Source organism: Elephas maximus, chromosome 21 (assembly GCF_024166365.1).
Source record: "Elephas maximus indicus isolate mEleMax1 chromosome 21, mEleMax1 primary haplotype, whole genome shotgun sequence".
Taxonomy (NCBI): Eukaryota; Metazoa; Chordata; class Mammalia; order Proboscidea; family Elephantidae; genus Elephas; species Elephas maximus.
In genome coordinates this window covers 23,791,567-23,819,509 of record NC_064839.1, presented here as the reverse complement: position 1 = coordinate 23,819,509, position 27,943 = coordinate 23,791,567, and the positions used below count along the sequence as shown (strand labels likewise).

General features: G+C 53.1%; 1 protein-coding gene across 3 annotated transcripts in view; it reads right to left on the bottom strand.

Moving 5' to 3' along the window:
• The window catches only part of SLC12A3 (solute carrier family 12 member 3), a 44,861-nt gene extending 29,986 nt beyond the window's left edge, over positions 1-14,875 (bottom strand). For 2 of the 3 annotated variants that reach the window (XM_049864616.1, XM_049864618.1), the window contains exons 1-13: positions 14,594-14,875; positions 13,447-13,593; positions 11,963-12,038; positions 10,887-10,982; positions 10,455-10,594; positions 9,987-10,097; positions 8,691-8,802; positions 8,362-8,492; positions 4,851-4,935; positions 3,486-3,640; positions 3,109-3,216; positions 2,546-2,669; positions 239-340 (exon numbers count right to left, since the gene is read on the bottom strand). In XM_049864616.1, the coding sequence (XP_049720573.1) occupies positions 239-340; positions 2,546-2,669; positions 3,109-3,216; positions 3,486-3,640; positions 4,851-4,935; positions 8,362-8,492; positions 8,691-8,802; positions 9,987-10,097; positions 10,455-10,594; positions 10,887-10,982; positions 11,963-12,038; positions 13,447-13,593; positions 14,594-14,875 (1,669 nt within the window). The remainder of the gene's footprint in view (positions 1-238; positions 341-2,545; positions 2,670-3,108; positions 3,217-3,485; positions 3,641-4,850; positions 4,936-8,361; positions 8,493-8,690; positions 8,803-9,986; positions 10,098-10,454; positions 10,595-10,886; positions 10,983-11,962; positions 12,039-13,446; positions 13,594-14,593) is intronic. The other variant, XM_049864617.1, reaches the window with a different exon arrangement.
• Between the last annotated feature and the right edge of the window lie 13,068 nt (positions 14,876-27,943).

Sequence of the window (27,943 nt, the reverse complement as noted above, 5' to 3'; positions counted from 1 at the left end):
CTGGGCGGGTTCAAACTGCCAACCTTTTGGTTAGCAGCCAAGCGCTTGACCATTGCGACACCAGCGGTCCTTTGATAAAGGATAGCTGTGATTAACATTATATGAGCATTCCCTTAATTGTTTTCAATTTGAGAAGGACATTGGTCTGTCCACCTCCACCACGCCTTCCTTCGCCACCACCCCCAAGTGCCCCAGCCTGTAGGTCCCCCTCCCTTGGAGGGGTGAGGGATTGGCTTACCTGCTGAGTTTGTGATGGAGGCATGGAAGCAGCTAAAGTTGATGAGGGCGTAGGAGCACAGGAAGAAGTTAGAAATGATGGGGGCGATGGTGTTGAGCTCGGCTTCAGGGATCCAGAAAAAGAAAGGACAACCCATTGGGAACTCTGCCAAGGAGCCGCCTGACGCCCTACCTCACAGGGTGGGGGACCCAAGACAGGCCACTGAGGCTCAACCTTCTCATCTGTGAAATGGGTCCATCATTTTGTAAAGTTCAAAAGGACTGTGTTTTGTAAAGTGTAAATGCCATCTGTGAAAAGGGAAGGGGGAGGGCAGTGGTGAGAGGAGAACCCACAAGGCGATGAGGTGGCCTGAGGCGGTGGCTGTCACACTCTTCTGACCACAAATTCCAGTAAGGAATACGTTTTACAGTGTATGACCCCAGGACACTGCGAGACCACATCACAATTCCACCCACAGTGGTAACCTCCTCAAGAATTGGCTCCTGCTCTTTCTGGCCTCACTGTCCCCCTCCCGTGCATGCCCAGACAGGTCAACTCTTGCATGTGAATCCTTGTCTCAGGGCCTATTGTAATGATTTCATTTAATCAGCACAGGAGCCCTGCCCAGAGATCTGAGACCACGGCCCTCAGTCTGAGGTCTTGTCAGAACCACCCAGATAAAAAGATGTCAAATCCAAGTTGGGGGTGGACTCTGGGGAAATGGAGTTCTGGGACCCTGGCAGGAGAAGAGGGGTACAGGGAACACCAGGCCCCACTAGACTGCCTCATCTCCCCGTGTGCCCCTGCTGCCCCTCCACTTGGTTCAAGACCCAGGAACGTCTGGTATCTGGAAAGGTTCACTTGAGTGAAAGCGACAAGATTGTTGGGGTGAGTCCTTCAGGAGTGGCGATGCCGGCCTGAGAGCAAGGATTCTCTGTGGCAGGGAGATGCTTACCAGCCCAGAGAAGATCACCAGCAGCACCCCCCCTCCCGCCTGCATGGAGAGTCAGGGTATGGGGGCCACCACACCTCGCCAGGGCCACTGCCCTTGTTCCTTGTTGTCCCCTCTCTCTTGAAGAGTTCCGCCTCCTTGGCTAAGCAAATCAGGAAGTTACAGTATGTGTAAAATGTGTGTGTTTGCACCAGAGTGTGTACTTGCCTATATGAATGTGTGTGTCTGTGCATGTGTGCAGAGGCATGTGTGTGAGTGCATACGGATGGGTGGGCGTCCATGAGTGTGTGCACACGCATATGTGTGTGTTCACGTGCGTGCAGTGCATGTGTGTGCATGCATCTGGATAAGTGTGTGCATGTGTGTGTGTGAAAACACAAGTCTCTTTCTGCCCATCTGTGTCACGCCTGCTATGCGCTATCACTCCCGTTTTGCAGATAAGGAAACAGATGACACAGCTGACATGTGGCAAGGCCAGGATAGAAAGTCAGTCTGATTAACTCCAAGCTTGGGCTCTTTCTTCTAAGGAATCCCCAGCCTGAGAAACTGGATTTGTCTAGTTCATACCTATGAAGACATTAACCCAGTCATTTGTATTGACTCCCAAGGAGATGGGAATCCTGGTGGCGTAGCGGCTAAGAACTACAGCTGCCAACCAAAAGGTTGGCAGTTCAAATCCACCAGGTGTTCCTTGGAAACTGTAGGGGCAGTTCTACTCTGTCCTATAGGGTCGCTTTGAGTTGTAATCAACTTGACAGCAATGGGTTTGGTTTTTTGGTTTTCCCAAGGAGACCAGTCAGCTCTGTGCCCCATGGATATCTCGGAAATTAACGTAGCCCCGGGGGCTGTCCCAGCAGCCAGGACCCAGGAATACAGAACCAGAAAAGAGGCCAGGGTCCCCTCTACAAAACACAAGGGCCCACCTGCCTGGCCTGTTTAGGCAGAAGCTGTCTGGGGGCAGGCAGGGGGACCACACACCTGACCTCCCCAAGTCTCCTTCCAATGGGCTTCATCCACTGCCTCAAGAGTTATCTGCTGTTCGGACAGGCCCATAAAACAAAAGGAGAGTAAAGAGGCACACCAGCCCAGGGACAAGGACTAGAAGGCAGGAAAGAACAGGAAAGCTGGTAATAGGGAACCCGAGACTGAGAAGGGAGAGTCTTGACATGTCGTGGGGTTAACCAATGTCATAAAGCAATATGTGTACTAACTGTTTAATGAGAAACTAGTTTATTCTGTAAACCTTCATCTAAAGTACGATTTAAAAAAAAAAGTTATCCACTGAGTGCCCGCTAACGGCCAGGTCCAGCTGAGCGCTGGGCACAGGGGTGACTGGACAGAGAGGAGGCCCTTCCCCATGCCCTGGAGCCTCTTACCAATGATGATGAAGGCCACAGCGATGGCATAGGCCAGGAGGTAGCTGCGAATGGGCTCCTTGTTCTTGCCATAGCCTTTGCCAAAGAAGCCGATAAGTGGGTACAGCTGGTCCTCACAGAGGCACTGTGGGTACAGGTCACCACACTTATGCCCTGGCTGGACCTGTCACCCTTCTGTGACCTCCATAGGGCACCTTCTCAATTTGGGTCACAATTTCTATTAAATGGGGTGGTATCCCCACTCTCGCATCTCCCCAGGTCTGGGAAAGCCCTGGGAGAGAGTGTGAAGGCAATAGGAGAGGGGCTGATCACATTGGGCCAAAACTGGATGGCGCGATTTCAGACATGGCGACAGGCTTCATGGGTGGGCGAGAGTTATGGGTGCCACAGGAAGGGGACAGCGTCCTTGACACTAGCTGTCCTGGTCCTTCTCCCTTCGGTCCCAACACCCCGGTCACATGACTCCTTTGTGCCCACCTTCAGGCCTTTATATCCATCACCCAGGACTTTCCACGTGGGCCTCCCAGCCTACCCCACAGGCCCCCTTCCATCGGTGGTCTCACCTGGAAGACTTTGGCAGCGGAAACAAGGCAGGCCAGGGCGGAGGAGAGGGTGGCCCCAAAGATGCCGGCTGTGATCAGGGGTGCGAACCCTGACACCATGCTCATAGTCTGTGGGATGCAGGGTTCAGGGCCCGTAGTGGGGGCTGGGCTCAGAGCCCCCAGCCCAGGCAGGAAGAGACTGGAACCTGTAGCTCCACCTGAGTCCACAATCTTACTTGGGATCCCAGTGCCCAGCCAGGTGAATCCTCATCTCAGCCCTGAAGCCCTCTCCCTGACCCTGGGTCCAGCCCCTCATCATCAGGTGGGAAGGCTTCCTGGCAGAGCCAGCTGAGACCCAGGAGGGTGAGGCAGGCCCCCTGCCCCAGGCCCAGGGGTACCTGGTAGTAGTTGATGAGGCCATAGCGGCAGCTGTGCCCCTGGGAGCACTCGGTAAAGTTCCAGCCATAGCCGCAGGCCAGGCCTTCGCAGGTGCGCACACCTGGGGTCACCGTGTCGTTCAGTCCCCCGGAGGCATCACGTACCACACAGGAGCCTGGAAGGAGGAAGAAGGTGTGAAAGGCTTCCTTTCCCTCCCCTCTGCTCTCCTCCCCTCCCATTCCCCAAATGCTGGCCCCTTCTGTGGACAGCAGGATGCTGTGGGGGGGTCAGCTCTTCCTTGATCAGGTAATAATAACAATAATAAAACAGTTGCCGTCAAGTTGATTCCAACTCATGCTGACCCCGTGTGTTTTAGAGTAGAACTTCACTCCACAGGGTTTTTAATAGCTGTGACCTTTCAGAAGTAGATCATCAGGACTTCTTCCAAGATGCATCCGGGTAGATTCGAACCACCAACTTTTCAGTTACTAGCCAAGCACTTAACTGTTTGCACTACCCAGGGACTCTGATGATAATAATATTAATAGCTATTTTTTTGGAGCAGGGGCACATACAACGTGCCAGACACTGTGCTAAATACTTTATAACAACCCTGGGAAACTGCTATTATTTTCATTGTCGTCAATCCCATTTTATAAAGAGCTTCAGTGACACATTGTCTTCCTTAAAGCAGAGACCTGGGTCTTAAGCCCTGACTGCCTGTGACCGAGGGCTAGCCCCTTGGCCATCTGTGACAAGCTTGCCTCATAAGGTGGTTACCGGGAGCAAGCACACTTGGGAGGATCTCGGGGAGAGGGAGGTGTTAACAGAACAGGCCTGGGGTCCAATCCCACTCCACCACTCAGTGGCTGTGTGACATTGGGCAGGTGACTTAACCTCTCTGAGCCTGGTTTCTTTCTCGGTAAAATGCGGGACATGACAGTGCCTGGACTAAATGAGGTAAGGCATGTAAGGGCCGAGTACGTGGTAAGTCAGTTGTTATTATTCCTAGAGTCAGAGTATGTTTGTTGTGTAGGAGCTTCACACCCATGAATCTGGAACCCCAATGTTTGAAAGGACCAGAGGGATTTGTCCGACCCAGACCCCCTAAATCTCCCCATGAAGATGCTCTGGTCCATCAAGGTGCTCCCAGGGATAGGGTTCTAGACTCGACTTCCTAGGGCCACTGTGTCCTCCCAGCCCAGCTCTCCCTGTCAAACAAGCTGAACCCTGCCTGCGACTCCCTGTCCAGTGGTCTGGGTCCCACCCATGGGCCAAAGAATGAGGCTGTGCCATGTGCTGGCAGGCTCCACAGGGCCCACGGAAACTGCGGGTGGGGGCTGGGTTCCTGCCCCCTCCTCTGCCCCCAGGGTCCGGCCACTTACCAATGGTGGCTGAGATGGCCAGGTAGGAGATGGTGGTCCAGAAAATGGCCATGAGCGTTCCCTTGGGGATGGCTACTTCGGGGTCCTGGGGGAGGGAGGGTGTCAGACAGCCTCTGGGCCTCCTTCTTGCCTGAGGCTGGGGGCAAGGGGGGCAACAACCCCTGGCCTTGGCTTCTTAGGGCCTCCTTCCAGCAGAGAGAGGAAGGAGCCTTGGGATTGAGGTCCCAAAGAGGAGGATGAGACATAGCCGAGAGCGTGGGGCTGAGACCACATCCAGGGCCCTGGGAGCCAGAGGCAGGAAGAGGAAACCCAGCCAGCCCATGTCTGGTCCAAAAGGGCACTGGGACCAATCCCTGCTATGGGGGTATTAAGGGTGAGGGTGAAGATGGCAGGGGTCGGGGGTCAGCGGCCTGAGTTCAGTTCCAGATGACCAACTAGGCCACTTGCTTATGCTCCCACCCCTTGGTCTCCTCATCTGTGAAATGGGGGTGACAAGGCCCACCTCATAGGATGTTGGCCAAATGCATTAATCCATGTAAAGCTTCCAGGTCAGAGCTCTGCTCACTGTCAGCCCTAACACGCGTTAATCATAATTATACATCAATGGATTTTTCTGCTGCCATAATACGATATAGGAGCAGAAGACAAGCCTCAAACTTTGACCTTCCCCTGTGAGACAGGCAGAAAAAACTCTGTATTTTCCTAACCACAGTAACAAAGTTTTACATACACAAGGGGTCCCTAGGTGGCAAAAACGGTTTGCGATCAACTGCTAACCTAAAGGTTGGCGGTTCGAACTCACCCAGCAGTACCGTGGAAGAAAAGGGCTGGCAATTTGCTTCCATTAAGATTATAGCCAAGAAAACTCTACGGAGCAGTTAGTTCTACTTTGTAACACATGGAATTGACTCGACGCCAATTAACGACAACAATAGACACAAGTCCCTTTTCCACGTAGCAAGCCCCTTTTGTCTCTGAGTTTCATTTTCCCAATCCAGACATTGGGCTAGCAATGCCCACCCTGTCCATATCATGGGTGGTTGTGGGGATGAAAATCAACATGTAATCATGGTTGTGAGGTTGCTCCGCAAATGCTAAAGTGTCGGGGAACATAAGGGACAAGCAGTACCAAAAACAGCCCAAGTGGCACAACAGTTATGTACTCGGCTGCTAACTGAAAGTTTGGCAGTTTGAACCCCCCAGCAGCTCCAAGGGAGAAAGACCTGGCAATCTGCTCCCATAAAGATTACAGCCTAGAAAGCCCTATTGAGCAGTTCTATTCTGCCACATGGGCTTGCTATGAGTTGGAATTGACTCAACGGACCCAACAACAACAAAAAGCAGTACCACTGGCAACTTCGTCATCACCTGTCTAGGTCTCTGCTCCAGTGGCACCACCTCTGGCCACCCTGTCTGTCTACATTTGCACCCCACCCCTTCCCTGCTTCGTTTGTCTCCTCAACACTTGCCACCGTCTGATGAATGTCACATTTTACTTATTTGTTTGTCGTCAGTCTCACACCCTAGGATGCCAGCTGCAGGAGGGTGAGAGTTCATGTCTGGTGTGTTCACTGCTTATCCACAAGAGACTGGCAGAAAGCAGGTGCTCAAAACGCAGTTGTTGAAGGAAGTGTGATAAAGTCAAGGTCTCTTTGTTCTAGAAACTTACATTCCAGCTCCTCTGTCACCAGGGTGGCCCTGGGCAAGCCCCTGAGGCCCGCTGAGCATGGTGCGCTAGTCGTAACACGGGGGTGATGACGGTATGACACTCTTAGGTCTGCCTTGAGGAAAGTGCTTGGTGCCGCTGGTCACATGGCAAAAATGACAATGACAGCAAGCGCTTAGCTAGTCCTCTGTGCCAGGCCCTGTTCTCAGCACTTTCTGTGAAAGAGCTCATTGAATCCTCACCCACCCCCTGCAAGGTGGAGGCTGTATTAGGCCCATTTTATAGTTGAGGAAACTGAGGCCCAGAGAGTTTTTTTTTAATTTGTTTGTTTTTTTAAGGGAACTGTCCAAAATGTTGCAGCAAAGACTCCACCAACAAGAATTGCTCTTCTGCTTTGAAGGCCGTCTATGAAATCCCATGGAATGAGCCAGAAGGCCTGGTCCAGGAGGCAAGGGCCCCTTCAGGGCTTGAGGACATTTAAGGCAAAGTGAGGTGTTGCCTCCTCAGCTCTGAAACAGACGCCTGCATGCTGGGCTGGATGGTAACCTAAGGTACTTGTTAAAGCATCCAGATAAATCCAGCGAAGATTGTGGGGCTTGGAGGAAATCACCAGCTTGACCCCTGCAGTGACCTCGGGGCAGGAGCCCAGGCCTCTGCTGGCCACTCCAGAGTGGTGGGGAGGAGCCAGACACCCACAGCCGCTCTCGGATATCTAGGCCCAGCTACATGACCCCCGGGGCATAACCATTTAGAACCAGGCCAAGCTTCAAAATGGTCTCCAATGCACCATTTTTAATTCATTTAAGAAAACACTTCAAGGAGAAACTTTTGAGTGTGGGAAGGGTTAGTTGGGATCTCCAGTCCAAAGGCAGGCTCCCCACCATTCACACCCCGCCCCTATAAGCCTGTTTCTCCCACCTGCAAAGTCTCACAAGGCCTAGCAGCAATTCTGCCTCCGCCCCAAAGTTTTTTTGGATCCACTAGCGAACATCAGTCAGTTTTCTGCCTTTCTGCACAGTGTACTCTACTCTAACACTTCCCTTCTGCTCCATTTCACCGCCATTCACTCAACAAACGTGCAGAGCACCTAGTATGTGTCAGATTCCAAGACAGGAATAGGGACATAGAGTACACCTCGGTCCTTGAGATGTGAGAGGAACAGATGCATAAACGGCCAGCAATCATTATGGAAAAGCTGCTAGGGGAATCATGACTCTAATGGGGAGGACTGAGGGAGGTGTAAGGGTAAAGGTGGTATTTGAAAGAGGAACAGAGTTTGCGAGGTAAAAAACAAGGGCAGGGAGTCCTAGGCAGAGAGGATAGAGAGGCAAAGGCATGGACAAGCGACAGCCCACTGATGAGTGACACGGAGAGGTGGAGCAGGGGCCATGGGGATGGCGGCTGTGGTTGGAGGCCTTGAATACTGAGCCAAGAAGCCTGCCTACGTGGTTGAGGCAGTGGAAAGAGCTCAGCAAAAATGTGCATGATCAAGGCTGAGTTTTGGAAAGGTCATAGTTGGGACAGTCTTCCCCTTAGGCTGAGAGTCCCAGGAACACAGGGAGGAAACGAGACCACTTTTGGGTGCCCTTCAGAGCCTAGAGCACAGTGGATGTCAACCAACAACCCCAGAATTGAACTGAGTTGGGTTGAGTTGAGTTGAGTTGGATTGGGTTGGATTGGATTGGACTGGATTGGACTGGACTGCACTGGATTTTAGAAGCTCTGGCCCCCCTGGTTTCAGTGCCAAGCTTGATGGTACAGCAGGAGATACTGGGAAGAGAGGGAGCAAAATTCTGCTCACAGCTGACAGTGCGAGGAGGCCGGAAGGATGGGCATTCTGCTCACCTTGAGATCTCCAGAGATGTTGGCCCCTGCCAGGATGCCTGTGGCCGAGGGGAAGAAAATGGAAAACATCCCAAAGAAGCTGCCGTCCACACCCCGCCAGTCAGGCACTAAGTTCTGGACAAAAATGTCCCCTGGAAAACCAAGGCCTAAGTCAGGGTCACTCTAGCTTCCATCACTGGGCCCAGCTGGGGCATCGGTCGGCTCCCCTGGCCACCTCTGGCCATGCAAGTAGGGAGTTCCACTCTCCCGGTACCCACAGGATGGGCCAGATCTGTGGGTGGTCTGCTCCTGCCCCCAAAGCCCTGGGCAGTGGCCCAAACTACACGTACCTCGGTAGCTGAAGAAGCCTTTGGAGGCCTTGTCTTCAGATGGGGGGATCAGCGTCCCCACAAGGTAGTTGGCAAAGGAGACCATGATAATGAGGAAGAATAACACCTGGGCCTGGGGAGCAGAGGGAGGCCTAGAGGTCAGATTGTCCGGTCCCGCTCATTCAGGGAGCTCCAGCAGGGAAGAATTTGCCCAAGGTCCCTCACTCATTTAATTAATTCATTCATTCCTTCAACACCCACAAGGCAGCAGGCTCTGCTCATGAAGTTGAACGAGACAGCCAATGTCTTTGTCTTGGCTAATGAATAGTAAGAGGAAATCAGAGTAAGAAGGGTATGGTGGGGACTGGGTTGGGTGGTCAGGGAAGGTGGCTCTGAGAAGACATTGGAACAGAGGCCTGAAGAAGGAGGAGTGAGCCATAGAATGATCTAGGGGATAAGCTTGGTGCATTCAATGAACAGCAAGGAAGCCAGAGTGCCTGAAGTGCAGAAAGCCAGGGGGAGAAAGGGTCTGAGAGGCAGCAGGGGCAGAGCGTGCCAAGTCTGCCAGCTATACCCCAACACGTCTTCTTCCCTTACTTCATAGTAATAAACCTCTGCTACTGGGCTGGATGAAGCAAAAAACCAGCTGCCATTGAGTCAACCCCAACTCATGTCAACCCCATGTGCGTCCTAGTAGAGCTATGCTCCACAGGGTTTTTGATGGCTGATTTTTCAGAAGTAGATCGCCAGGCCTTCTCTTCCTAGGCACTTCTTGGTGGGCTTGAACCTCCAACCTTTCAGTTAGCCAAGCACATTAACCCATGGATTCCATCTGGCTGGATACATGGTTCAAAAAGAGACCACACTTCCCCAGCCTCCCTTGTAGCTATGTGTGGCTATGAGACCACGTTTTGGTCTATGGAATGGAAGAAGTGATCTGTGTGACTTCCAGGTTGTGATGTAAAAGAAAAGGGAGGATTGTGGACATGGGGGTGCGTCTCCATCATGGACCAGGTGGGTAAGGGTCACTTCCAGGGGTTGGAGGAGCCTGGGTACCCGACACCCTGGACTGTGCACACCTGGACTGTTGCACAAGAGAGAACAGACATCTCTCTGTTTAAGCCACTGCTACTTAAAATACATTTTTTTTTATTTTTTTGTGTTTTTGGGTTACTTACAGTCTCTTTGTCACAGCAGCAGAACTTCCAGCCCAGCTAATACACGCAGCCAGGCAGAACCGGGACCAGGACCCAGGTCTCCCAACCTTCCCCACAGGACCACTCCATCCTACCCCCACCAGCTCCAGCCCCTCCTCACCTTGGATTCCCATTCCATACCGGCCAGGGAGATGGCCAGCAGCACGGTGACGGTGACCACGCCGATGATGCGGATGTCATTGGTGGGGTCCACAATGGGTGAGTCATGCTCCTGGAGGAGGGGACAGTCCAGACTCCATCTGCGCTCCAAACCTCCACCTCCGGGGAGCCCTCTGCCTCACATTCACCCATTGATGGCGCCCTCTGGTAGGAAAACACAGACTCGAACATACCCGCCCACCACAAGCAGCCACTGCATAAGGATGGACAATGTGGCCCTGAGGGCAACCACACTCCTGAAAGGGACCTGTGGAGTGATTTTTCTTGATGAGATCATCGCTGTCACCCTCAGTGGTCAGATTGTGGCCTTGGTCCCTGGTAGATGAAACCAGGCAGGAGGCCGGGAGGCCCAGCTCAGACAGAGTGGAGCAGAGTGGGGTGGGTGGCCTGGGGTCCAGCCCCACCTTACCTGGAGCAGGTCCCGCACTGTCTCCGCAAAGCCCACGGTATGCATAGCCACAGCCACAGCGTTGGCAAAAGCGAAGATGAGGCCAATGGAGCCCCCCAGCTCTGGTCCGAGACTCCGGGAGATGAGGAAGTAGGTGCCACCTAACGGGGCCAGAGCCCAGAGCCGTGAAAGCAGAGGTGCTTGCTGGCTGGGGTGGGCTCAGGGTAGGCAGAGGTCGAGGATGGGAGTGGGGGCCCACGGGGCAGGATGACTGAGAGAACACCTTTGTGGGGCGGAGAGCCTGCCTGGAGCCCTCACCTGGAACTGGAAGGAGTGGCCTGGGGAGTCCCAGTTGGGACGGGGCTCCCAGGGCGAAAACTGGGGGAGTCTACCAGAGGAGGGCCTGGGGGGATGGAGGTAGGGCGGGTGGTACTGGGGGTGGGCGGGGCCTACCTGACCTGACCTTGCCGTTGGTGGAGATGGCGGAGATGGAGAGGCCCGTGATGGAGGTCACCATGACTGAGAGCAGGATGATGATCCAAGTGAGGACTGTGGGGGCAGGTGAGGGACGTGGTCACCCCAAAACTCAGCCGGGCATTTCCCAGATGGGGAGGGACACCAGAGGAGCCATGTGAGGAACTTGAGTCACTTTCCCTCTCTGAGCCTCAGTTTTCTCATCTCAGAAATGGGCCTCTGTCCATCTCCTGGCATATTCTAAATAACCAAGGAGATGACTAGCCAACATAGAGGATCATTAGGTATGGAAGAGATAGAATCCCCCTTTAACTACTAATAAAAAATAAAGCAATACCTGCCCCTTGATGAGCACCTCTGGGTGCCAAATCCTGCGCTGTATTGCTCTGTGTATTGTTAGCTGCCATCGAATTGGCCTCTGACTCATGGCACCCCATTCACAACACAAGGAAACACTGCCCATCCTGCACCATCCCCATGATCAGTTGCAGATAAGACCCTTGTGATCCGTAGAGTTTTCATTGGTTGACTTTTGGAAGTAGATTGCCAGGCCTTTCTTCTTAGTCTGTCTTAGTCTGGAAGCCCCACTGGAACCTGTTTAGCATTATAGCAACACACATGCCTCCACTGACAGGTAGGTGGTGGCTGTGCATGGGGTGTTACCACCACCATTTTACTGATGAAGAAACCCAGGCTCAGAGAGGTTAAGAAACTTGCCCAAGGTCACACAGCATGATATAGAATTAGTATCTGAACCCTGGTCTGTCCAGAGTTCAAGTGTCTAATCCCAATACTCTGTAGTAGAAATTGGTTCAAAGAGGTTAAAGGATTTACTCGAGGGCAAACAAACCAGGTAGGGGTGTTGGGCCTGCTGACTCCACCTCCAGTGCTCCTCTGCCACACCACCCTGACCTTCATCATTGGAGGGCTGGAGGCTGAGCTGAGAAGGAGCAGTCCTGGCCTGTGGTCTCTGCAGCCCAAGTGTGAGCCTGCTCCAGGGGCCTTGCAGGGCCAGGACTTGAGCATCCACACCCCCTCCAGGAGGCAGCACTCACCAATGCCCGCCTGGGCCGTAATCCAGGGGAGCCGCAGGTAGAGGATCACACCCCAGATGTTGAGCATGCAACGAATCTGGGAGGAGAGTGGGGTCAGACGCTGCCTGGGTGGGCCAGACACTTCAAGCCCAAAGACACAAGTCCCCGTCCCTGTCCCCAGTCATGGCATGGCATCAGCCACCTGGGCCTAGGGAACCCTGGATCCTTTCTTTGCTTTACCCACTTCAACGGGCTCTGGTCTTCTGGTTTTGTGGGGCGGGGGGTGGGGGGGTGAGTAGCACCTGGAGAACTGCCTGCCCTTCCCCCATTCTCCTGGTCTCCATCAAAGACTGAAGACTGGCTGCAAGCATCCTCGCCCCTCACTCCTGTTCCAAGCACTGACTCCGACCCCGTGTCTGCCTGCCCCAGCCACAGCTCCGAATGGCCAGCTGTTGGCCCAGGGCCTGGCGTTTAAGTGAAGCTCAGCAAACGCCAGCTGAGCCAATGCCCCATATTGGAGCAGAAATCAGAGCTGGGTGCTGTGACTTCAGCTTCCAAATTTAAAGCAAAGCCTGAGGCTGTAATTGAGGCCACAGTTCCTGGGTGGGAGGGGCTGGTGTGGTCCTCAGCTCCAGCCACGATGTGGGGTGGTCAAGGCATGCAATGTTTACAACTAGGAAGGCTTCTTAGAAGGCCCCCAGTCTGCTCTGAGATGCTAAATAGAGGCCATTCCAGGCTCTGGCCAACAGTCTGGAAAGGAGATCCCGACTCTGGATATGAGCCTCTGGGGCAGGAGTGGGAGAAGACTTACTGTCCAGATGGGGAAATGGAGGCACAGCCAGTTGGCAGCAGAGATCAGCACCTGGGCTTCCTGCCTTCCAGGGCAGGGCTAAAGCTTTCTTCTACATCCTATGCAGTCCTGTCTGTAAAGTCTCATAATGCCTTCCAAAGCCAAGCTCACTAGACTCTTAAGTGTTTGGGGATTTATTTGTGCTCCACACTATAGTAAATCTTCCCCTTTCCATCACAATGGAGAATGAGAAAAATATGGTTGTGGAGTTTTTGTTTTGTGCTGCCCCCTGGTGGTACTTTGAGGAAACACAGCTTTTCTTCTAGTAACTCTGGCAGGCGTTGTTGTAAGCGCTTTTACATCTCATCAGTTAACGCTCATCACAACCCTGTGAGTAGACACTATTACCTCCAAGTCACACGACTAGTAAGTGGCCAAACCGCGATCTGAACCAGGGCAGTTACCTACCAGGTCCTTGCAGGCATAAGGGAGGGAACCAACAGACACTGCCCGTGGAAATGGATTCAGCCTAGGGAGCAATTGAAGGTGGGGGCAGCACAAAACCAGTGTGCAGATGGGGAGACTGAGGCCCAGGCTGGGCCCTGGATCCGCCCTGGCCACTAGGGCCTGTAGGTAAGGGCTGAGCTTAGAGGAAGCCTTGTCTCCTCCCCTGCCCCATCCCTGGGTCATCCACGACCCTCCACTCCCCACTCACCATCACTCCTTTGACCCAGCCGAAGCGCACGGGCTCCCCAAGGTCCTTCTCACCGTTGGCACCTGCCTCATCCTCCACCAGCCCATCGGTCATCTCACGGCTGGGCCGGCTGTCGAAGGTCAAGGCATGCAGGTGGCTGCCTTCCTGCTGGAAGCCCAGAGGCTAGAGGTCAGGCAGGTGGGGGTGGGGTGGGGGGGACTGGGTCTCTGCATCCAGCGCCCAGCCAAAGCCGCAGTGAGCAGCCTTGGGGGCTTTTAAAAAGCTCCACAACTGCAGTGCGGAACAGACGCCATGAGAGGCTGAGAGTTCGGGGTGCCTCTGTTCATAATACTCCTTCCCCCCATGAGATCAGTGGGCCTCAGAGCTGACCAGGCACTTGCACAGCCTGTGAAGGGACAGGGCAGGGCTATTGTCATGTCCTACTCACCCCAAGAGGTGACAGACACAGTGCAAGACCACACAGCAAGTCTCTGGCAGAGCTGGGGCTTGAACCCAGGCCTCCACCTCAGGGAAGTCAGTGGGTCTCCTGGTTGTGCCTGAGGTGACTGAAGCCTCCCTTTGGGGTTTTCTTACAGACATCTCATCTCAACAGCTCTGTATGGAGCAAAGGGCCATGTCTGGCCATGGGAGCCAGGATGGAGGTTTGTTCAGGGATGGGCAGGAGTCCTGGGAATGTTATGAGTCTCAGCCCCCAAACCAAGAATGATTCTGCCCAATCGTCAGATGGGAAAAGTGAGGCCTAGAATGGGGTGGTGAAGACCCAGCTCCCAGCCCTCTATCCTCCACAACCAAGCCTCCCAGGCAGCAAACCCAGTGAACCCCCTCTCTGACCTTCCCTCCCCCTCTTCTCTCCATCTTCTTCAGCTATGTGCAACCTCTGTTTGCATGCTTCCACCGACTGTGAGCTCATTACCTCTTTATACAGCCCACCCTACTTTTGGGTTGCCCCGTGACTGGATAATGAACATTACAATGTCTATGACATGTGCCCAGAGCTTTCACCTCTACTATTTCATCTGGGGTTCACAAACCATGAAGCAGACACTCGTCCCCATGGGACAGATTACAAACTGAGGCTCAGAGAGGTTAGGTAACTGGGCCCAGGTCACACAGCAGACAGTGGCCCATCTTCTGAGACTTTGCTTACCTTGAGGAAGGAGTGTAGGTCGGCCAGTGTGGGCCGGACCTTGCGGGGCTCGCCGGGCAGGGCACTGTTGGCATAGTGTTCATAGGTGGGCACCACATCGATGGTGTTGTAGCCAAAGGTTCGCATGTAGAAGGTGCTGCCGTGGGTCAGATGGCTGGGCTGGGTGTTGTCGTAGGCAGTGGGCGGTGGGGGCTCGTCACTGCCCAGAAGCTTGCTAATGGTGAAGCGCCCACTGCACAGGGTTGGGTTCCCAGGCGTCTCTGAGGCCGGCAACTCCGCCATTGTGGCTCTGGATGCTAGAGGAGGGGGCTAGGTCGGCAGGGATACGAAGGGTGGCTTTATAGGCTGGGTCTGCAGTAGGGAGGAGGCAGGGGAGTTGGCCCAAACTGCCTACAGCTGGCAAGCAGAGTCCCCAGACTGGCTGGGAGGAGGGAGCGCGTGCCTACAGCTGTCCTGCCGCCTTTTGATCGCTGAGATAGCAGCCTGCCTTGGACCAGGAGGGGAGGCTGGCCCCAAGCCAGACATGGAGCTGGAGCCAAGAAGGCAGAGCCAGCTCAGCCCCTGGGTTCTGGACGGGCAGTGGAGGTCCCCAGCAAGGACCCAGGAAGGAGCAACTCCCCAGAGAGGACCTTTTGGAGCCCTACGAGGGGCCCTAGAGATGGCCTCATGGTCTCAGGATTCACTATGGGTCCCACCCTATCAAGTTCAAAAGACTCTCGCTTTAGTATATGATTTGGCATTTTTGAATAAATGAATGGCATGACATTTAAAAAGGTACACTGTGTATATACAAGGTTAGTCCCTCTCACTCCAACCTGCCTCCCAGTGTCTTACGTGTCCTTCCAGAGACATCCTTGGTGTACATAAGCCATGAGCACATATGAAGGAGTCCTGGTGGCCCAAAAGGTGAACACTCAACTGCTAACCAAAAGGATGGGAGTTCAAATTCACCCAGTGGCTCCAAGGGAGAAAGACCTAGCAATCTAATTCTGTAAAGATCACAGCCTTGGAAACCCTATGGGGCAGTTCTACTCTGTCCTATAGGGTTGCTATAAGTTGGAAATGGCTGGACGGCACCCAACAACAACATATGTGTGTACCCCAGGGTACACAAACCAGAGCTCAGCAGGTCTGAGGTGTGATTCTGCAGCCACTAGATGACTTGATGAGGTTCTGGGCTGGTGGCTGGCCAGTGGCCTTCAAGACCGCTGGGCACTGGCTCCCACATGGGCATGCTACCCTGGGCTCTGCCTGCAGTGCCGCCAAGTTACAGAGCCCCACAGAGCTGGACTCCTGCTTTCCCACCCATCCCAGAGCACGCTCCCTGGCTCTCACAGGGGTGGTGAGGCACTGTCCCCAGACTGGGCCAGGTCAAGATCCAGTTTTGCCAACAGCCCCGAGGTGGTTCTTCAGTGCCCAGTGGTAGCAAGAGCAGCACTCTGGTCACCAGAGGCACCTAAGCCATTCTGGGGGTGAAACTTGAATTGTGGGGGTGAAACAGGTGGGTCAGAGTATAGAGAGACAAGCTGATGTGGTGGGCACTTGCTATGCCACAGGGTCCCCTTCAGGAATGAAGGACATAGTCCCCAGACAGCTGTGAGGGCTCTTGGCGCTGGATCCCATGGTGATGGCCTCAGCTGAAGAGCCCTGAAGGTCATGCCCTTTTACCTAGTAGCCGGCACCCCATGGCTTATAGATGTGGGGGGTAAAGGCCTGGCTCCCTCCCCCAAGACCAGCACTCCCCCTGGAGGGGGCTGTGGGGGTGCCCTGCAGCTGTGTCTCCCTCTGCCTGGTCCTGCCTCCCCCCTCTCCCACAGCTACTGACCCCAAGAGCCCTCCCTGGGCTGTCCCAGCTCAGGACCTGCCTCTAGCAGGGCACAGAGGCAAGCCGAGATGACAAACTCAGAAGGTTATGATCACTGTGCACCTTTTTGCACAGCTGATATATTTACTTTTAAATATATGTTAACTTTTGAAAAGAATCTTCTCAGGGCTGCCTGCACACTGGATCTTATCTCAGTGTCTGCGTCCCAGGGAACTAAACCCATGACCATTGGGAGTGGGGTTGCCTAGTGGCTCACAAAAAGGTCACTCATCTTTCTGTCACCCTTTCCTTCAGTCACCACTCAGCACGCCTTTGCTGAGCACCCACCATGCTGGGGGAGGCAAGAGCCAGGGACTCAGGGTGGGCACCATCCCTGCTTTCAGTGTGCTGCTGAGTTAGTGTGGGAAATAGACATGGAAAGAGGCCAGCCGGCGGGTGGTGGGGGCAGTGATGAGAGATGCCCCCGGAGTAGGGTCAGGGTGGGACAGCAGGGAAAGCTCCCTGGAGGAGGGGACCCCTGCCCCGAGTCTTGGAAGATGAGTTACTCCTTCTTGAGGCAGAGAATAGATGGAAGCCCAGCTCCAGGCACCTGAGTTTGGCCTCTGCTCAGGCTCATCATCCTTGGAAGGGATGTGGAGGGACACATTTTCTCCCTCCACGCTGACCCTGCTTCTTCAGACTTGAGCTCTCAAAGCCCATGTGAGTCCCCAGGACCAGATCCGAGATGCCAAGTCCTTGGGGCTCCATGGCCTTCAATAGCAAGTCACTAGCTGATGGGGACTTAGCAGTAGCCTGCTGCTCCTGCTGCCCCCTCTTTGCTCCTGCTGCAGAGGGGCCCACGACAGGTGTGCCTGTCGTCTTCCACCTGTAGGCCAGGTGGAAGTGGGAGGGGGAGGTGCTTAGACTGTGTTAGGGCCGCAAATGGGAGTCACCCTCCAAGATGAGGGTGGCTACACTGGGTCTAGGAGCCTCACAAAACCGTGGATGAGTTTTCATATCCAAGTGTGTTTTTCTGAGGGGGAGGTCTGAACTTCATCCAGCTTGCTAGAATGTCAGCCCACGAGGGCAGGGATGTGGCCTGTTTTGTCCATTGGTAATCCCAAGGGGCTGGAACAGCACATACTAGGAACTCCGTAAATGTTGAGTGAATAACAAAGGGGACCCAAAACCAAAGGCAGAAAAGAGCTGTTGCCACAGAAACCCTTGGTGACACAATTACCCCGTGGGAGAGGTGGATGCAAGGGGCAGCTCTGGGGCTTGTCACAGTTCAGGGTCTGCCGGGCACAGAGGTGAGCCGGATGACACGCTGCACACTTCTTGCACAGTTGAAATATTTACCATATGCATTAACTTTTTAAAGGCTTTTCCTGGGGCCCCTCTTAATGACGTAGGCTCACCTGCCCCTTCCTGGCTTTCCAGCCCCGTTCCCACTCAGGCCTCTGCAGGAATGTGCCCCCAGCCCTCACACCAGCAGCCAGTGGGGTGAAGGCTCCAAGGCCAGGACTCCAGGCCAAGGTCCCCCAGTCATGGTCACCTTTTCCCCTTCCCTGCAGCCCCACCTGCCTTGTGCTGAGTTACTCATTCCCTCCCATGGGGCCCACGCGGCCGATCTTATCGCCCTCTCTCTCTTAAATTGCCACTTCACTGGTGAAAATTGCAGCCACCAGCATCCCCTTACACCATTCTCCCACACCATGGCCCTGGGGCAGATCTGGAAAATTCCCGATTAAGATCTCAGGAGGCGAAGAGGCCAGAAGGGGTCAGTCACCCAGGGCTGGTTTCCAGCAGAACTGGGAAGAGTCAGGGGCCAAGGATTTTTTGGGCGACCTTGGGCAAGTCACTTCCCCTTCCCTCAGCAAAAGCCCATCCTGCACCAGTCCCATGTTCCTTCCAGCCCTGGAAGGGAACATCTGCTTCTTCAAGAAGCCTTTCCTGCCTCTCAGCATCTCTCGGGGAGGGGGATGGGGTCTAAGCAGGAGCCTTCAAAGGGCTGATCCCTGGAACAAATTGAAGGGATCGTCAGACACCTTGTTCCAAAGCACAGACAAGGAATCTCTCATATTTGGATGGAATGCCCTCCAGTTAAGAAATCCTCACAGAGGTACTCTTCTTGATGAGGGACATGGCTGTGGGTCACACACGGTCTCTGCCTCCCAGGGCTTCAGCTGCCAGAACTCACGGCCAGATGGCCTCCAAGCCCTGGGGAGCTGAGAGTCGGGACTCAGAATAGAGTGTGCCCTGAGCAAAGCAATTCAGTTCTGGCAGCTTCCTTGTGACTTGCCCAAGGTCACACAGCACCTGACCTCGTGGGCCTCAGTTTCCTCATCAGCAACATGGAGATAATATCTAGGCCAGTGTCAGTTATTTCTCCCCGGAAAACGTAGACTGAGTGGCCGAGGTCCCCTGGCATCTCCTGGGTCTCAGAAGGAAGGTAAGCAGGGCCAGTAAGTGGAACAGAAAAACAGCAGTCAGGACTCTCCTTACAAGCACAAACCCTGGACCAAGGCTGAGATGGTGCAGGCAGCAGGGCCTGCTGCAGCCTCCAAATCTGAGCCCCTGTCTTCATGGCCACAGAGGCATCCCAGCACTTATTGTGCCCCACCTGTGTACCTGGCACTGGAACTCACAGCCCAGCGTGGCAGACAGACCAGCAAAGAGAATGTGGTGGTAGAGGGGGAAGGCCACCCAGGACAGGGAGAACAGAGCTGGATGGTGACAGATGGGGAAACGGGCAGCAGGAAGGATAAGAGGGATTCTGGGGGAAAGGCAAGGCAAGTGGTGAAGGGAAGAGGGGGGCCGGCTGAACCTCAGATGCCATGGGGACAGGGGCAGAGGGAAGAAATGGGAGATGAGGCTGGAAGGGGTCATATTGTTTCTTCCTGCCACACGTATTTATTGAGCACCTGCTGCATATCAGGCCTTGTGCTGTGCCAAGCACAGTGGGAACAAGACAAAGGCCCTGCCCTCTCGGAGCTCACATTCTAGTGGGGGAGACAGACAATATCTAAACCACAATTGTTATAATAAGACATTCAGTGATAAGTGCAATTAAGAAAACAAAACAGTGTGGATAGTCGTATGAGGAGCTTTTAGGCCTCCTGAGGAGGAGACATTTGAGCTGAGCTCCAACAACGAGAAGGAGCACCCATATGGAAACAGGTGTGAGCTCAGGGTCCCAGGCAGAAAGAAAAGCATGTGCAAAGGTCCTGAGGCAGGAGTGTGCTTGGGGCTTCAGCAACAGCAAAGAGGGCGGTGTGGCCGGGGCAGAGGGACCAAGGAGATGGGGTTAGACATGGCAGGGGCCACATGTATAATGGTCTATGATGGTCAGATTTATATTTTTCCCAAAGATAATTTTCCGTGAAGAATGGACTGAGGGAAACAAGCGCCAGGCAAGGAGACTAGACAGGGGTCACCACAAGTACGTGATGGTGGTGGCTAGGCCAGGCGTGGCTGGATGGTGAGAAGTGGTGGGATTTGATCATATTCTGAAGGCTGAGTCGACAGAACCTGCACACGGGCTTGCATGGGGCAGGAGTGTGAGGGAAGGGAAACAGTGGTGCCATTTCTGAGCTGGGGGACCCTGGCTGGAAGGGCATATCATCAGAACGTGGCCTTTGTCACGCAGTACAAGGCAGAAAGCCACAGGGCCAGGAGAGGCCTGGAGGCGGCTATGGCGACAGTCAGGCAGGAGCAGAGAGCTGGGCCCCAGCCATCACACCCCTGCTCATGGACTTCAGTGTCATCTGGGAACCTCTAAAAAATGCTGATGCTGCAGCCCCGCCCTGGGGATTCTAGTTAACGGGCCACCTGGTAGGGGGTGGGAGCATCAGTATTTTAAAAACAAAGCTTCCCCAGAATTCTGAGGAGCAGTCAGACCTAAGACCCAGCCAGGTTCTAAAGACAACAATCTTTCACACACAAACCCACCCCATCCCCATCTCTCACCCCATCCCCACGTCCACACATCCGACCGGTCCAGTCTGGTCCCTCGAGGCTCGCCTGGAGAGGATGGGTATGATGCAACCCTGGTGTCGTGAAATAGCCGGGTAAGAGGATGCGCTGCTCGTCGGCCTGATTCACAACACCAGCTGCAGCAACGATACCAGAACTCAGCGCCGCCGGCGTCCTCTGGAGGGTGGCTCTGTGGGGCTGGAGACAGTGCCAAACCTGGGCAAACAGCCTCGCCCACTGATGGCTGCCCTTGGCCAGGGCCAGGGCTGAAGCAGGGCCTGTGAACGATGGAGGCTGGGTCCCTGCCCTCGGGGGGCTCACAGACTTGATGGTAGGTGGGGAAAGGGTAACCAAACAAACCAAACCCAGTGCCGTCGAGTTGATTCTGACTCATAGCGACCCTATAAGACAGAGTAGAACTGCCCCATAGAGTTTCCAAAGAGCACCTGGTGGATTTGAACTGCCAACTCTTTGGTTAGCAGCCGTATGTAGCACTTAACCACTATGCCAGCAGGGTTTCCGAGGAAAGGGTAGCAGACACAAAACCCCATCCAGTGCAGTGGGTGTTGGCCCAGGAAGGCCTGGGGAGCCAGAGGCTGGAGCGATCCAAGGAGCTGGGGTTTCCCTTGAGCCTCACAGAGCACGTGGGTGTGTTACTCTAATCCTGGTCCTCCGACCCAGACAATGCTATAGCAGAGGGACACTAAAGTACACTGAAGCTTCTGGAACTAAAGCAAAAAGGGAAACACACACGGTGACTTAAGTCATTTCCATTGTTCAAGGAAGGATGCCTGGTTCCTTCCTCATTATGGTCAGACTTGAGGTTTTGTTTTGTTTTTAAACACATTTAGCCAACATTTGTTCCACAATTAACTGTAGATATTAATAATGTGTTAGACACAACCTGGGTGCTTTGGAGGATACATAGAAGGACAAGGCATGATCACTGTCCTCAGGAAGCATATGGTCACGGGAGATAAGGCCAACAATACATGGATAAAGTGGTATATCCCTGGATAAAATGCTTTTTAGGTTCAGAGAAGGGGTGGCTTCCTCTGGCTGGGGTTAAGGGTGGGGTATGGTGTATGAAATAGCACAGTTAGAATAAAGGCAAAGGAGATAAGCAACTATTTAAGAAGGAAGAGAGCCCGCTGTTAGCTTGGAGCTTCCTGGCAGCCAAGGCAAAAACAGGAATCATAATCGGTAGTTACTACCTGACAAAAGCGTGATATTTATGGTTGAACAACATGATGAACAAAATTAATGTCACTGAACTGTACCTGTGAAGATTACTGAAATATCAAAAGTTTGGTTACACATTATAGTCACCACAATTAAAAAAAAAGTGTGCTGTGGGGAAAAGAGTGAGATTTAATTTTTTTCCTCCCTCCTCCCTTTTCATAAAGAAAATAAATTTCCATTCACCCTTCATCCCTCCATCTAGACTTGGCTGAGAAGTTTTCCAATAAGGGTGTGGCCGAAGCACCAATGCTCTCTGCTCAGAGCAAAGAGAAGCAGCCACTCTAAGAGATGTTAAGTCCAGCAGTGATGGCTGTAACCAGTGTTCCTCCACCTGCTGCAGGGTGTGCTGCCATTTGCTGCCAAGGGAGCCAAGCCCACCGCCCTTCAGCTCCCCACCCCACCCATTCATTTTGGAGTACACCCTAAGCTATTCTAACTTGACTGTTAACCTTTTTTCCTTCCTCGAGAGCATTAGGGGAAATGTGGTCATTCTGCTTGGTTTTGAATTCCAGGGGTGCATGTCTCATCAGCACCTCTTTCATGGGCTCTCTTGGAGGCCCGGGAGCCTCTCAGCTGCTCCTGCAGCAGGGACCAGGGGGCCTGGAACAGGGGCAGATTACCCAGTAAGCAAATTAAGCCCAGGCTTAATTGTGTTTCCTTACTAACTTGTAGTGTACAGATTAGTAAATAAACACTGCAGATTAGTAGGCAAGCACAAGTGAGCCTGTGTACACCTTGCTTGCTGGGCAATCCGTCCCTGGTCTAGAATCACAGAGCTGCTTTTAAAAGCTCAGCTCCTGCTCTCTACCCCATACCCAGATCTGGCCCTGGACACCTGGAGGGAGCGGGCAGGATGTGAGCCCAGGGAGGCCTGGGGCCAGTCTGGCTCCGCTACCACCTACCTTACCTTACGGCCTCAGACTCGGCCCTGTGTGCCTTAGCTCCATAGTTTGTCAAGGAGTTATTTCCACAGTCAATAGGATTTTTGCTGCTCAAGAGAAGGGATTTGTGAATGAAGCATTTTGAAGGACATTAATAACGCTCTGCAAAATTTTTTTTTTTTTTGTCCCAGCCCATTCCAAAAACAAAAAAAACAAACCCATTGCCATCGAGTCGATTCCGACTTATAGCGACCTTAATGGACAGACTAGAAATACCCCATAGGGTTTCCAAGGAGTGGCTGGTGGGTTCGAGCTGCCAACCTTTCGGTTAGCAGCTGAGCTCTTAACCACTGTACCACCAGAGCTCCTCAGCCCCTTAGCTACTAGAAAGGGAAGGTGAAGGAAAAACAACTCATCTCGGACTGTTTAAGGCAGTGATTCTGGTTAAGGCAGCTACTAAGATTCACTCAAAAAAAAACACAAAGAAAAGTTTAGGGCATGGGGAAGCGTGGGGGAAGGGGAGCCCAGGATCAGAAAGCGGCGACCCGAAGAGTTGGCTTTGGCTGTGTGCTGTCATCAGAGCTCAGGCTTTTCACAGCAGCAGGAAAGCTCAGACAACGCCAGAAGCTCAGGGCTGGAGAGGCACTCCCACATCATCTGGTTTCTGGTTGTCCCTTTACCAGATACAGAAAACAAGCTGCTCACTTCCTTAATATCCCAAAGCAGAGGGTCTTCTGCCAGTGGTCAGCCAGCACCCCCAGGGTTCAGCTGCTAGATAGCACTCGGCCGCCCGGGCTGCATTTGTGCTAAAGCGGAGAGGAGGATCAGATGCAAGAGAGGCCTCTGGTCCAGGCCTGTCCATGGCAGCCTTTGGAGCTCTGGCCAGTTGCAGCCCTGTAGGGCATGGAGCTCACTGTAGCAGAAGTTGGTCCTCACCCTCAGGGAGCTCACAGTTGGCGGCAGCACTGTGCACTGGAGAGGCTGGGGACATGTCCCCATCAAGGCATGTATGTGCCTGTCAGTGGTAGATGCAGGAAGGTGGGAGCGACACTAGGAGAGAGCATGTTTGATGAGGGGCCAGGGATTCAAGCAGGGCCTGGGTGAACTCAGCGTTGACAGACGGAAAATGTGGGCCCTACACATAGTAACATGCTTCAAGGGACACCATTGTGACAGGCTGACCCCTCAACATCAAAGACGGTGATGGATGGTTGGCTTTCATCTTGGTGGTTACACAAGGTGCAAGCTGACCCCAGTGGGCTTAGGCATGGTGCGTTTTTTCATAACCAGGGAGAACCTGTCCTCTTCTTGTTAAGTGCATCTCAGATATTCTATTATTTATTGAAAACTTGTGCAGGGGGTGGGGGGACCTCCCCATTTAGAAAGGCCCAGAGGTATACTTCTTCACTTCCTGCTTCCAGTGAGAACAAGGGTTCTTGACCCTGGCAGGGCATGAAAATCACCTGGGGGAGCTTGTAAAAAAAAAAACAAAAACTGATCAGATAAACAAAACGTGGGACATACATACAATGGCGTATTACTCAACCATAAAGAGAAGTGAAGTCCTGATGCATGTCACAACATGGATGAACCTAGAAAACATGCTGAGTGAAACGAAGTCAATCACGAAAGGACAAAAATTGTATGATCTCCCTTATATGAGAGCCCTGGTGGCACAGTGGTTAAGAGCTAAAGCTGCTAACCAAAAGGTTGGTTTGAATGCAACAGCCACTCCTTGGAAGCCTTATGGGGCAGTTCTACTCTATCCTACACGGTCGCTATGAGAATCGACTTGACAGCAATGGGTTTGTTTTTTTTGATTTCTCTTGTATAGAACAAGCAAATATATAGAAGCCAAAGATTATTATTGGTCACCAGGGGTGGACAGCAGGGGGAAGGGGAATTTTGCTTAGGGGGATTTGAGTTTATGTAAAAGGTGGTGGAATAATTTGGAAAAGTTTTAACAATAAAGGTTGTACAACATGAATATAATTAACGTCACTGAATTCCACATGTGGAAATTGGTGGTTTGGTTAAGTTTTTTTTTTAAGAGAAAAGCACAAAAAAACCCACCCATCAGTGCCTAGGTCCCTCTCCAGGCCAATTAAAACAGTAGTGGCAAGAACTCGCCAGGTGATTCTAATATGTAACCAGGGCTGAGACCTGCACAGCTGGAGCTATACCTGGAAACCCTGGTGGTGTAGTGGTTAAGTACTACAGCTGCTAGCCTAGGAAGTCAGCTGTTCGAATCCTCCAGGCGCTCCTTGGGAACCCTATGGGGCAGTTCTACCCTGTTCTATAAGGTCGCTATGAGTCGGGATCAACTTGACGGCTGTGGGTTTTATAGAGAATAGAAGGCGTGTTGACTAAGGCTGTCTGCAGCAGAGAACCTGGCTCCGATCGATAAAGGTAATGCCGATTTAGAATTTCTCAAAAATTACCTTGCACGTTGTTTTTAGAGACCTTTTTCTCCTGAGTAGACACATTAATACACATGCTGACCACCAGCCCTTCACTGGAATCATTGGCTTGCTTCCAAGGGCGCAGGTGGCCTTATCATCATTGGTTTGTACAGACAAGTGGGAGCCCCCAAATCACACCTCTCCGACCCATGTCTCTGCTGCAAAGGCCACAGCCCCCCAGAGCACCCCCACATACTCACCTCTTGAACAAGGAGGATGGCCCACAGTCAGGCTTCTGCTTGGCTAGGGAAGGCTGAACGTGAGGCTGCGGCCTCTGGCAGGTGTCCACCTAGATCCAGGGACCCTCTACTCACCTGAGTCTCGCAGCTTCTCCTGCTCTGAAGCCATAGGAGAGATGGACAACGGCAAACATTGCTGGGCTGTAAGAAGCAGCCAGGTGGGGCTCGGCCAGAGGGGACTGAGGATCGTTGAACCCTGGGAGCAGGGCCATCTCCAGGCACAGCGGCCATACCACGCGATGCTCCCCATCCTGGCAGGTCTGAGTCCTGGCCACTACAGATGTCTCCCACCATCGCCACCACAGGCAATCCTCCTCTGATCTCCCACTTCACCTGTCCTTTCGCAAGGCATTTCTTAACACTTCCGATTTTGTTATGGTATGTCTCTTCACCCCAACCACACTGTGAGCTTAAGCAAGCGGGGACTGTGCCTCAGTCTCAAAAATCTCCCCAAGGGCCCTGGTGGGTGCTGAATGGATGAGTAAGCAGTTTTCCAGTCAGCCTGGGAAGAGAGAGCTACTTTTATTATAAGAGGTCCCAGTGAAATGTAAGTTCCCTGAGGGCAGGCGTCTCAATTTAGTTCATCGTTGTGTTCCCTGATCGTAGAATAATGCCTGGCATAGGGCAGGTGCTCAAATCTTTGCAGGCTATTGTGATAGGCAAAAGAACCCTGATGGCGCAGTAGTTAAGAGCTCAGCTGCTAACCAAAAGGTCAGCAGTTAAAATCCACCATCCATTCCTTGGAAACCCTTGGGGCAGTTCTACTCTGTCCAATAGGGTTGCTATGAGTCAGAACTGCCTCAACGGCAACAGGTTTGGTTTGGTTTTTTGGTGATAGGCAATAGGTAGGTAATTCATGTAAATTAGCTTATTCTTCCCAATAGACTGACGGAATAGGAATTGGTATCCCCACTTTACACAGGAGCAAACTGCTCCAGAGAAGTTAAATGGCTTGCCATCAGTCACATGATTACCAAGCGGTGAAGAAAGGATTTAACTATTCTGTAACTATGAGTTGGAACCGACTTGACGGCAACAGGTTTGGTATGGGTTTTATTCTGTAACACATAGGGGCACCATGAGTCAAAATTGACTCTACAGCCAAGGGTTTGTTTTTTCAGTCCAAGACCAAAACTTGTGCTTTCTTGTTAAAGTGCCAGCCCTGAGGCTTGTGGGGCCCAGCCCAGCCCTGCTCTTTCATTCAGGGCGCTGTGCTTTGAGTGCCTTCAGTCATTGCCCATATTCACCGCCTCTTCCCTCTCCCCAGCCTCCACAGCTGTTGAGCTCTGAAATCCTTCTTGGGCAGTTTGTGCTTTCTCAAGCTAACGAGCACTGCCAGCCACCAGAGGGCCCCACCCCAAACAGCTGCACTTAAGGAAATACAGTGCCCTTTGGTTTGGTTTAAATTTTCCTAAATATACAGCCCAGCTGATCCATCTGGCTGACCAGCAAGAGAACTCACCCCAGAGACTCCGCCAAGTTTGGGAGGCGCAGTGGGGTGGTGAGGGTGAAGGTGATACCTCTCGGCTAGCTGTTTGGGAGGGAGGCATTTGGGGTAACTGAGAAAAAAGAGTTTCCACCAACTTCCCGAAAGAGTCTTTCCCCCAACAGGAAGATTTCCCAGGCTCAGGGATCCCACCCTCCCCCACCATCAGTCTCTCACTTCTCTGTGGCAGTTTGCTTCCCGGGATGTCTATGGAAACCCAGCTGCTGCCAGGGAACAACCAAGGTGCCCTTCATGTTGGGGTGACCAATGGCCCTAACTTTGTTCTCTCTCCTTGTCACTTAGGTGGCATTTTTAAAAGTTTTTACTGAAGACTAAGAAAGTATCTCCACCCCACTGAAAAACCTCCAAGTTTAAGAGACCTGGATAACAGGGCTACCTTTTACCCCAGGAGCCCACCTCCCCCTGTCCCCACCGATCCCTGTCAATAGTTTCCCTCCTCCAGCCAAAGACCTGCAGCTCCAGGAGGCGGTACAAAGCCCAGAGACAACCATGAAACCCTGTGACGGGGGCTGGCAGGCACTTGTTCAAGGCGCAGGGCCCCCACGCAAAAGGAACGGGCTGAAGCCCTTCCATGCAGCCCCTGCCAGGGGAGCACACCCAGGCCACCGGGCAGCTGGAGCCATGTCACTACAGGGCTTCTCATCAGGGCAAGGTCCCCCAGGTGGAGAGATATATAAACAGCCCTCCTCCTTCAACTATCTGGGCATTCACTGTTCCCAAGCAAAACCACATGACCCAGATCCTGAAAACGTCCCTCCTGCTCAAAACACAGGCAGAGACTGTCCAAGAGTCCTGTAGTTAGGCCCAAGCCTCTCCCACCATCTGACAGAACCACAGCTCCCAATCTTGCCTCCCCTTCCTCAAAGCAGATGGCCAGTTCTCAACCCCCATTTAAAATGCTTGCCGCTGAAGGTCCGAAATAATAGATCACAGTTTAATAGCTCCCAGACCCAGAATGCATGCCGCATGCTGGGTTCACCACCAAAATGCTCTTGATTCGTCATCCCACACACCTGGTACAAGACTCTGACCTCCCTCAGACCCTCCAGAACATACTGGCTCCTGGCCGGGACCCAACTCGGAGGCTGGAAGAGGGAGAGAAAACCTTTGGGGGAGGGATGGGAGTCCTGTACTTACAGAGATCTGTAGGGACTTCGCTGACCCAGGGACTGGCAGGCTTTCTGAGCCCTCCTGGCAGGGAGTAGAGAAAGGGCCTGGCTCATGCACCCCCAGGGCTGAG